Source organism: Hippopotamus amphibius, chromosome 10 (genome assembly GCF_030028045.1).
Source record: "Hippopotamus amphibius kiboko isolate mHipAmp2 chromosome 10, mHipAmp2.hap2, whole genome shotgun sequence".
NCBI lineage: Eukaryota > Metazoa > Chordata > Mammalia > Artiodactyla > Hippopotamidae > Hippopotamus > Hippopotamus amphibius.
Window position 1 is genome coordinate 30,880,473 of NC_080195.1, and position 12,165 is coordinate 30,892,637.

A 12,165-nucleotide genomic window follows, 5' to 3' on the forward strand; every position below is an offset into this window, starting at 1 on the left:
AGAGTTAACATCCGTCCTGGGCAGACTATTCCACAGAATTGCAGACAAAGGAACCCTTCAAAACTTTTCAGTGAGAACAGCATCACCCTGATATGAAAACCGGACAAAGATATCACAAACAAGGAAACTTACAGGCCAATACCACTGATGGACATCAAAAAATATTAGCAAATAGACACCAATTATTAGCAAACTGACTCCAACAATACATTAAAAGGATCATGCAGCATCATTAAGTGGAATTTATCCAAAGATTTCAAGGATTCTTCAGTATGCGCAAAAAAAAAATCAGTGTGACACACCTACAGATGGCCAACAGCCACATAAAAAACCATATGATAATCTCAATAGCTGAAGAAAACTATTTTGACAAAACTCGACCTCCATTTATGAGAAAACTTCTCCAGAAAGGGGGCATAGAGGCAACATACCTCAACATAATAAAGCTCATGTATGACAGACCCAGAGCTAACATCATACTTAATGGTGAAAAGCTGAAAGCACTTCCTCTTAAGATCAGGAACACGACAAACATGTCCTTGCTTGCAACTTTTATTACACATAGTATTAGAAGTCCTTGCTACAGCAATCAGACAAGAAAAAGAAATGAAATAAGTCCACGTTGGCTAGGAAGAAGTCAAAGACTCACTGTTTGCAGATAACATGATACTATACATACAAAATCCTAAAGACACCACCGAAAACTACTAGAGCCCATCAGTGTATTTTGGCAAAGTTGTTGGATGCAAAATTAATATACAGAAATCTGTTGCATTTCTATAGACTAACAATGAGCCATCAGAAGGAGAAATTAAGAAAATTATCTCATTTAACATTACACCAAAAAGAATAATACCTAGGAATAAATCTAACTCAGAAGTAAGAGACCAGTACATAAAGAGATGGAAAGATATGCTATTTTCATAGATTGGAGGAATTACTATTGTTAAAATAACCATACTACCTAAGACAATCTATAGATTTAATGTAATCCCTAGTAAAATACCAATGGCATTTTTCACAAAACTAGAATAAATAATTCCAAAATTTGTATGGAAACACAAAAGACCCTGAATAGCCAAAGCAACGTTGAGAAAGAAGAACAGAGGAAGGTATCACATGCCCTGATTTTAAACTGTATGACAAAGCTGCAGTAATCAAAATAGTATGATACAGGAACAAAAACAGACACATAGATCAGTGAAACAGAATAAAGAGTCCAGAGCTAAACTCATGCACTTATGGTCAATTAATCTACAACAAAGGAGGTAAGAAAATCCAATGGAGAAAAAAGTGGTCTTTTCAATATGTGGTACTGGGGAAACAAGACAGCTACATGTAAAAGATGGAAATTGGAATATTTTCTCAGACCATATACAAAAATAATGCAGCAATTATACTCCTGGGTATATATTAGGAGAAAATGAAAACTAATTGAAAACATACATGCTCCCCAGTGTTTATAGCAACATTATTTACAATAGCCAATATATGGAAGCTACCTAAGTACCCATGAACTGATGAATGGATAAAGAAAATGTGATACACACACACACACACACACACACACACACACACACACACATACACACTAGAGTAGTACTCAGCCATAAAAACTAATGAAATTTTGCCTTTTGCAACAAGATGGATAAAATTGCAGGGTCTGTTATGCTAAGTGAAATAAGTGAGAGAAAGAAAAATAAATACTGGATGATACCATTGTTATGTGGTATCCAAAAGACCAAAGAAACTAGGAATATAACAAAAATGTAACAGACTCAGGGATATAGAGAACAAGGTAGTGGTTACCAGTGAGAAAAGGGAATGGGTGAGCAGCACAATAGAGGTAGGGATTCAGAGGTACCAGCTATTATGTACAAAGTAAATAAGCTACAAGGGTATATTGTACAACACAGGGAATATAGCCAATCTTTTATAACAAATGTAAGTGAAGTATAACCTTTAAAAATTGTGAGTCACTGGGATGTACACCTGTACATTATATAATATTGTACATCAACTACACTTCAATAAATTTTTTTTAAATGTAAGCAAGTTTCATCAGTAAAATTCCACTTAACTCTTTGTGATGTTATTGTAGTATGTCTTATTTCTCCATGTGTTATAAACCACAAAATACATTATTTTGCATTAAATATCCAATTGTTGTTTAAACAAAGTAAGGAAAGGAAAAAAGTATTTCATATTTACTATTTCCAAACTACACTTCTTCTCCTTCTCACGGGTTGGTTTCTCTAATATTTCTGTTTAACCTGTATTAATTCATTTGAATTCAGTGTTTGTTCATCTGAAATTATCTGTATTTTATCTCTGTTTTTAAATATTCTACTTGGAAACATTTTCAAACTTTTGAAAAAGATGCAAGAATAGGAATAATACAAAGAACACCTATATTCTCTTCACTAAGATTTGTTAATGCTGTTCCCTTTATCACGTGCTCTCGCTTCATGTGAAAGTAACCTGTAAGTTGCACTTGTAGCTTTTCTTCAGTGTGCATTTACCTAGAACGACACAATATATGTCCACAACCAAGTTATCCATCTAAGTAAAAATAACATCATTGAAATACTTTTTATCAAGTTTACTTGATTGCATTGTGGTTGGACACTGTGAGCTACGTGATACTGTGCTTTATGTTCAAATGTGTTAGGACCTAACATGAGTCAATTTATACAAAACTTTCAAGGATACTTTAAAAATCTCTCTCTCATTTTTTACATAAGCTTGTATATATGCACATTATATCCAAAGCTAGCATAAGTTTTTACAGTCTTTTACATTTTTGCTGTAAATTTGCTGCTTGCTGAAAATTTGTCGGCTTGATCTATTAATGATTATGAGAACTATACAAAATCCCTCACTCTGTCATTTTGTGTATGTAAATCTGTTAAATTATGTGTGTATATATATATATAGTGGGTTGGCCAAAAAGTTTATTTGATGTTTTCTGTGCCATCTTGGAGAATAAATATATATATATGTAAAACTATATACATATATTACTATAATTATATATGTATAACTATATACATACATACAATTATAGTAATATATATTACTATATATAGTTGCTATGCTATTGGTTATAAGTTAGTTTAGAAATGTGTGTGCATACAAAATTAGAAATATTTCAGAGAAAATGTTATTTTTTTCCCTTGAATGAAGACATGTTCTTGAAATTGTTCACTATGTGTGCTCAGAGCTCCCTGTTTAGAGAGCACATTTTTTTCTCCAGGATATGTAGTCATGTTGTCTTACTGGAGTGAAGACAAAAGATGATACACACTTGAGCAGACAAAAAAGACCGAGGAGTTTAGAGACTTGAGTCCTTGAGTTATGTACTCTTGGAACCTTAACTTTTAATCCTAAATAACTACATGTGCAAAGAGGAACATAATCATCACCATCCCATTTTAATACTATTGGCTAATATATAATGTCCACAGGATTAAGTCTAGAACTTACTAAGCACTTGACAAGTCTTGATTCTGCTTTTGTCCTTTTCACTTGAGCACTGCGTTATTTTAACATTTTTATATCCATTGAAATGTGGTAGTTGTCATTTTCACTAGTGATCAAAAAATAAAATTTGTCTTTCAGTATGATTATATGGGCTCTGAAGTGGCACTTGCATCTGGGAAAGTTGTCTATATCTTTAGTCTTATCAACACTGTGAGTATTTATGTTTCATATTGAAGTAACTAATGTTCATATTAATACAGTAGAATTGTTTGAATAAATAGCACATACAATTTTATAAACTGTATAGTCCTACCAAATAGTTTCTTCCACCAATGGATTTCATCTCCAAAAAACCATGAATTGAATATACTAGCATTACATAGAGAGATACAGTATCATATCTATGATTACCTAAAACCATATGTCATGTATCTTCTGTTTTCAGATGTATTCTCAGCTTAAAGTGTCTGTTACATTAACGTCTCTGGAGCTCTGGTCAGATCAAAATAAGATTTCAACTAATGGGGATGCTAATGAAGTCCTACAAAGATTTGTGTCATGGAGAGAAAAATTTTTATTTCAAAGGTCCCATGATATGGCATACCTCTTAATGTAAGTAATTTATTTTCATTGGTATAAAGTTCATCAAATTATTTATAAGTTAGCTGTCAAAATTGTATACAAAATTTATTATTTATGATGAGAAGACATCTCAAAAAAAGATTCTGTGAGTCCTGTGTTGTCAAAATGCAAACTATAAAAGTCAGAGACAACGTAAGACACTAAAAGCATGGTAGGCCAATATCCTCAGAGTGGGCTGCTTACCTTTGGAAACTTATAGAACTGATAACATGGAATGCCTTGGGAAAACATAGGGTCTGTATGTTTTCAAAGATTTTCTCGGAGGTAGATCATTGAAACCAGCATTTTAATATTAAATGAAGCATACATTAGTTAACGGAATGCAATAATCGGATAGAAAGCTGGTTACACTGTAAAACATAAGTATGGTACTGTGGTGACTTTATGGTATTTCTATCCTGACCTAAGGTGTAGCTGTTTCACTGCTTGTGCTGTAACTGTCAAGAGTCTTTATGTAGATGTTTATTTTGCTAACTTGATTATTTTACATGGAAAAAACCAAAAACACGATCCTGAAGATCTTAAGCAATATGGAATCCATTTATAAATCTGTGGGTGTCTCTGTGGAATTTAAGGTCAGGTTTGGGGATTCAGCAGGAGCATTAACTCAGGACTGAAATATGTGAGGACACAATACATTGCAACTCTCTTCTTCCTGGCGACTGTGCTGCATATTGTCTTTCTCTCTCTGTCCTGCAGTCTAAGGTTTTACTCCCTGCAAATCATGGCAGTGATCTACCCTGACTTTTATGTCTTAGAATTATATCCATCCCATGTTGACAAGAGTGGTGATGAATTTCTGGGAGGATTAGGCACTGCTGGATGTTGAGCTGTGTATCATGTAATGTTCAAGTTGCCTTCAGCACTGAACCTTGTAGGCACCGTGGGAGATTATCCAAATACAAAATGATTGAAAGCATTAGACACGATGCATAGTGTTCATGTGTAGAGAAAGCAGCAGCTTTATTGAGGAATCCAGCTCTTAGACGATCATTAAGTTTTGACAATTTAACTGCGTTTATCCACAAGAAAGATTTTATTATTTAGTTATAGGGACCATCCTAATTATGTAGGAGCAACATATCATGGAATGGCATGCGACCCCAAGTTTGCTGCAGGAATTGCTCTGGTATGCATTTTATTCCCATCTCTTCAGTACTTATAACACGTTGTGAAAGTTAATATCCACTTCAAGGGTACATATAGTATATCCCATTGTATTAGAGTAATGTTTTGATACAATGCTGTATTTTATACTTTAAACCTCAAATGGTATCATTTTTAAATGGTTTTCTGTTAAGGTAAAATACACATTACATGAAATGACCATCTTAACGATTATAAGTGCACTGTGTAGTAGTGTTGTCTATTTGCATCGTTGTGAAACGGATGTTTAGAACTTCCACCTTGCGTAAATGAAGTCTATAGCTTTGACCAACAAGGCCCTGTTTTCCACACCTCTGTCCCCTGGCAACCACCATCCTACTCTTGCTTCCATGAGTATGATATTTTTAGATCCCACATATAAGGGAGAGCATACAATATTTGTCTTTCTGTGTCTGGCTTATTTGTCTTAGAATAAGACATCCAGGTTCATGCTTATTTTTGAAAACGGTGGGATTCCATTCTTTTTAGGGCTGAATAATATTTCATGCTATTTATATACATATATTTATATGAATTATATATATATAAATCATACCATATTATACATTTATATATATATATATATACACACAGACATATATGACCATGAGTCAAAACTTACCAGCACTGTTTATATTAAAACTTCTATTGGCCGCAGTGTCTTATCAGTGCTTTCTGTTCAAGGCTACTGTCTCTCCAGTCACTGCTGTGCAAGTGTGAACATGTTACATCAGTTCATTTGTAACTACAGTTCAAGCAAAACTGCATGCCCCACTTGTGATTCGCTCGAAAGAAGATTAGCGTGCAGTCATTCTTTTTTGTGATCTGAGGGTGTGCCTGGTGCCGTTATTTATCAAAGACTTTGGGCACAGTATGGAGAAAGTGTTTTGTCACAAAGAAAAGTGTATGGTTGCATAGAGAAGTTCAAGGAAGGTTGCCCAAGTGTTAGCCATACAGAAGGAGCCTGATTCACTTCTGATGAAGAAGTGAAGACAGCAGTGCATTCGTGGCTCGCAGCTCAGCCTAAAACAATTTTTAATGAGGGGGTAGGAAAGCTTGTTGACGGATGGACAAAGCGTGTTGAAGAGCAAGGAGATGATGTCGAAGAATGATGTATTTGTCTTTTCTAAAAGGTATTTAAAGTCTACAGCCAGAGTGTGGATAATTTTTGACTCACCCTTTTAGAAACATCCTCTTTATGCATTTATAGGTAAATGACCACTTAGTTTGGTTCCATATCTTGGCTGTTGTAAATAATGCTGCAATTAACATAGGAGATGCGAGTGCAGCTATGTCTTTGAGATACTGATTTCAGTTATTTTTGACATACGCCCAGAAGTGGATTTGCTGGATCATATGGTATTTCTATTTTTAATATTCTGAGGAATCAAAATACTGATGTCCAGAGTGGTTGCCCCATTTTATAATCCCACCAGCATTTCACAGAATATGTTTTATTCACCACATCCTCACTAACAGGTGTTATTTTGTTGTTGTTGTTGTTTTTGTTGTTAGCTCTCCTAATGGGTATACGGTAATATTGCATTGTGTTTTTGAATGTATTTTTATGTTCCCTGGTGATATTGTGTATCTTTTCATATGTTTTCTGGTGTTCTGTATATCATCTCTGAGAAATATTTGTTCAAAACCTTAGCCCAATTTTTAATTGGGTTATTTGATTTTCTTATTGTTCAGTTAAATGAGTTTTTTTGTACCTTTGCATTGGCTCTATCCAGTTCCCCCTCCTCTCAACTACAGCCCCTAGTACCCACAAATCTAGTCTCTTGAGTTTCTTTGTTTTGAATTATAATTGATCTACAACACTATGTTAGTTTCTGTCTCACAACATGGTGATTCAATATTTCTGTACGTTTCAAAATGATCACCACCGTAAGTCTAGAAATGACCTGTCACCATGCAAAGCTAGTATAGTTATTGACCATATTCCCCACACTCTACATTTCGTACCCGTGATTTATTTCTTTTGTGGCTGGAAGTTGTATCTCTTAATCTCTTTCACCTATTTCTTTCTTTCCTTCCCCAAACCCCTCCACTCTGGCAGCCACCTGTTTGTTCTCTGTATATATAACTCTGTTTCTGCTTTGTTACGCTTTTTCATTTAATTATACAGTATTTCTATGTCTCTAACATATTATACTTAGTATTATATGCTCGAGATCCATCCATGTTGTCTCCAATGGCAAGAGGTCCTTTATTATGGCTGAGTCGTATTCCATCGTGTGTGTGTGTGTGTGTGTGTGTGTGTGTATTCCTGTGTTCTTTATCTGTTCTTCTATTGATGGGCACTTAGGTTGCTCCATACTTTGACTATTGTAAATAATCCTGCGACGAACATAGGGCTGCATATGTATTTTCTGTTAGTGGTTTTGTTTTCTTATGGTGAATACCAAGGAGTGGAATTGTTGGATCATATGGTAATTTTAGATTTAATTTTTTGAGGAATCTCTGTACTGTTTTCCATAGTGGCAGCATGAAGTGACATTCCCATAAGGAATGCACAACGTTTCCCTTTTCTCTGCGTCCTTGACAACACTTGTAGAGTGTTGCCGGTTTTTTTTTTTTTTTCTTTTTTTTGATAAAGTCAATTCTCTGAGGTGTGACATGATATTCTGGTTTTGATTTGCATTTCCTTGATGATTAGTGATGTTTTATGTGCCTGTTGGCCATCTGTATGTCTTTGGAAAAATGTGAATTCAGATCCTCTGCTCGTTTTTAATTGGATTGTTGGTTTTTCAGTGCTGAGTTGTGTGTATTCTTTGTATATATTTAATATTAACCCCTTGTCAGATGTATCATTTGCAGACATCTTCTCCCATTCAGGACATTTAATTCAGTGTGCTTAATTGTTTTCTTCACTCTGCAGAAGTTTTTGTAAGTTAGATGTAGTCTCATTTGTTTATTTTCTCTTTTGTTGTTCTTGTCAAAGCAGACAAATACAAAGATTTACTAAGAGGTCAAAGCATTTATTGCCTATGTGTTCTTCCAGAAGTTTTATGTTTTCAGGTCTTATATTTAGGTCTTCAAACCATTTCAAATTTATTGTGTGCAGAATGTAGAAGGGAGTAGTCCAGTTTGATTTTTTTGGCATTTAGCTGTCCAGTTTTCCCAACATTGTTCCTTGAAGAGACTGTCTTTTCCCCATTATATATTCTTGCCTCCTTGCCTGGAGATTAATTGCCCATATAATTGTGGGTTCATATCCAGCCTCTCTATTCTATTTTATTCCATTAAGCTGTGGGTCTGTTTTTATGCCAATACCATGCTGTTTTGATTACTGTAGCTTTGTAGTTGAGTTTAAAATTAGGGACTGTGGTACCTCCAACTTTGTTCTTCGTTCTCAGGATTGTTTTGGCTATTCAGGTTCTTGTGTTTCTGTAAACATTTGGAATTGTTTATTCTAGTTCTGTAAAAAATGCCTGTGGTATTTTGATAGGGATTGCAGTGAAACTGTCATCTTGTGTAGAATGGTTATTTTAACAATATTCACTTTTCAAATCTTCAAATACAGGATATCATTTCATCTGTTTGAGCTGTCTTCAATTTCTTTCATCAGTGTGTTATACTTTTTGAAGGACAGGACTTTTAACTCCTTAGCTTGATTTATCCTTATATATTTTAATCTTTTTGATGTGATTGTAAGTGGGATGTTTTTTCTTCATTTTTCATACTGATAGTTTGTTCTTAGTTTGTAGAAATGCAACATATTTCTGTAAATTAAATTTATCCTGCAACTTAAGCATGTTCATTGACGAACTCTAGTATTTTGGTGGGTGGGGGGGGGTTGTCTTCAGGCTTTTCTATGTATAGTGTCATGTCACCTGCAAACAGTGACTATTTTACTTCTTCCTTTCCAATTTGGATTGTTAAATTTATTTTTCTTGTCTGATTGCTGAGGCCAGGACTTTCAGTACTACGTTGAGTAAAAGTAGTGAGAGTGAGCATCCTTATCCTGTTCCTGATCTTAAAGGAAATGTTTCCAGTTGTTCACAACTGAGTATAATGTTAGCTGTCAGCTTGTCAGGTATAGCCTCTATTATATGAAGGTATGGCCCCTCTATACACCCTTTGTGGTGAGTCTTTATCATTAATGGATGCTGAATTTTGTCAAAAGTTTTTTCTGCATCTATTGAGAGGATTGTATCATTTTTCTTTTTGAATTTGTTCAAGTGGTATATCGCATGGATTGATGTGTGGATAGTGAACCATCCTTTCATCCCCGGGATAAATCCTACTTTCATCATGGTGTATGATTTTTTTAATGCATTGTCGAATTCATTTCCCTAATCTTTGATAATACAGGAGTTCTAATACTTTGAATATGAAGCCCTTATCACATAAATGATTGGCAAAGATTTTCTGCCCTTCTGTAGATTGCCTTTACATTCTGCTGATTGTGTCTTTTGAAGCACAAAGAGGTTTAAGTTTGGCATAGTCCTTTTTGTCTATTTCTGGTCCTGTTGTCTGTGATATTTGCATCATATCCAGGAAATCTTTGGGAATCCTAATATTGTGACGTTTTCCCCTATGTTTTCCTCCAGGAGTTTTGCAGTTTGCAGTCTTGTGTTTAGATCATTATACCATTTTGGTTAATTTTTGTATATGGTATAATATAAGAGTCCTATTCTTTCTTTTGTATGTGGATATTTAATTTTCCAGTCACCATTTCTTGAAGAGACAAACTTTTCTCCATCGAGTATTCCTGTTGAAGAAACTGTATTTTCTCCCATTTTGTGGTCTTGGCACCCTTGTCATAGGTCATTTGACCATATAGATGATGTTTTATTTATAGGCTCGCTATTGTGCTCAATTTATAAATCTTTCTGCCAGTGCCACACACTTTTGATTACTATAGCTTTGTAATCAGCTTTAAAATCAAGAAATCTGAATGTGCCAACTTTATTCTTCTTTTTCCACAATTTTATGGTTATTCAGTGTCCCTTGAGTTACCATATGAATTTTGAGATTTTTTTTTCTATTTTTTCCCCCAGACTGCTGTTGGGATTGTGATAGGGATTTCACTGAATCTGAAGATTTCTTTGGGTGGTGATGACATCTCAACAATATTAAGCTTTTCAATCCTGATCATGGAATGTCTTTCCACTTACTTCTGTCTTCTGTGCTTACTTTCAGCCACATTTTGCAGTATACAATGTACAAGTATTTCATCTTAGGTTTAATCCTAAGTATTTTGCTCTTCTTAATGTTATTGTAACTGAAATTATTTTGTTAAATTTTTTCAGACTGTTCATTATTAATGTATGGAAACAATCAATTGTGTTGATTATGTGTCCTGCACTTTTGCTGAATTCACTTATTGGTTCTCACTCTTTGTCTTCTCTTTTTATATACATTTATTTATTTAATTTATCTTATTTTATTTTTGGTGGCATTGAGTCTTTTTTGCTGTGCGCAGGCTTTCTCTAGTTGTGGAGAGTGGTGGGTCCTCTTTGTATGCATGCTTCTCATTGTGGTGACTCCTCTTCTCGAGCACGGACTCTAGGCATGTGGGCTTCAGTAATTGCAGCACGTTGGCTCAGTAGTTGTGGCTTGTGGGCTTAGTTGCTCCATAGCATGTGGGATCTTCCCAGACCAGGGCTCGGACCCACGCCCCCTACATTGGTAGGCAGATTGTTAACCACTGTGCCAGCAGGGAAGCCCTCACAATTTCTTTTATGTGGAATATTTTGGGATTCCTACATATGGGACCATGTCACCTGCAATGGAAAGAATTTTACTTTTTTCTTTCTAAGTTAGAAGGCTTTTATTTTATTACTGTATTGCTCTGGTTTGATCTTCCTATACTATATTAAGCAGATGTGGCCAAAGTGAATATCGTATCTTGCTCCTGATATCAGAAGAAAAACATTCAGGATTTCACCATTGAGTGTGATGTTAGTTGTGTTCTTTTCTCTATGTTCTTTGTTATGTGAGGTTGTTTTCTTGTATTCCTAGTTTGTTGAGGATTTTTACTCATAAAAATGGTATTGAATCTTGAGATATGCATTTTCTGCATGGAGATAATCATGTGGGATCCTTTACTTCATTCTGTACAAATGGTATATTATACTGATAGATTTTCATATGTTAAATGATGTTTGCATTCCAGGAATAAGTTTCACTTGGTCACTGTGTACAAAACTTTTAATGTGCTATTGAATTCTGTTTGCTAATATTATGTTGAACACTTTGTGGCAGTATTCATCAGGGATATTGCTCAACAGTTTTCTTGTTGAGCCTTTTCTGGTTTGGGTATCAAGATAATGGTAGTTTCCTAGAATGAGTTTGGGAGTTTGCTGTCTTATTTATTTCTGTGGAAGATTTTGAGAAGGACTGGTATTAATTCTTGTTTAATGTATAGTTGGATTTACTGCTAAAGCCATCTGGTCCTGGGCTTTCTTTATTGGGAGGCTTTCAACTATTTAATTTCCTTACTAAAGATTATTTTTCAAATTTTCTGTTTCTTCATGAATCAGCCTTGATAGGCTGTGTGTTTCTAAGAGTTTATCTTATTAGTCTAGCTTATTCAGTTCATTGGGTTACACTTTTTGTAGCATTGTCATATGATCTTTATAAAAATTTCTGTGGCATCAGTTGTATGCTTTTTTTGTTTCTTATTTTAGTTATGTGAGTCTTATCTCCTGTTTTCTTAGTTAATCTAGCTAAGAGGTTGCCAATTATGTTGATATTCTTAAAAAATCAACTTCTTGTTACATTAATTTTTTTTATTCTTTAATTTTATTTATCCCTGTTTTGAACTTTATTATTTCTTTCTATGTACTTGAGTTCAGTTTGTTCCTATTTTTCTAGTTCTCTGATATGTAAACTTATGTTTTTCATTTGAGATATTTCTCCTTTTTAATGTATTTGTCTTCT

General features: G+C 34.5%; 1 protein-coding gene across 1 annotated transcript in view; it reads left to right on the plus strand.

Annotated features, from left to right (window-relative positions):
- The window catches only part of LOC130830306 (A disintegrin and metallopeptidase domain 3-like), a 99,572-nt gene that overhangs the window by 34,028 nt on the left and 53,379 nt on the right, over positions 1-12,165 (plus strand). The window contains exons 8-10 of the mRNA XM_057697474.1: positions 3,622-3,693; positions 3,929-4,095; positions 5,173-5,254. Of these exons, the coding sequence (XP_057553457.1) occupies positions 3,622-3,693; positions 3,929-4,095; positions 5,173-5,254 (321 nt within the window). The remainder of the gene's footprint in view (positions 1-3,621; positions 3,694-3,928; positions 4,096-5,172; positions 5,255-12,165) is intronic.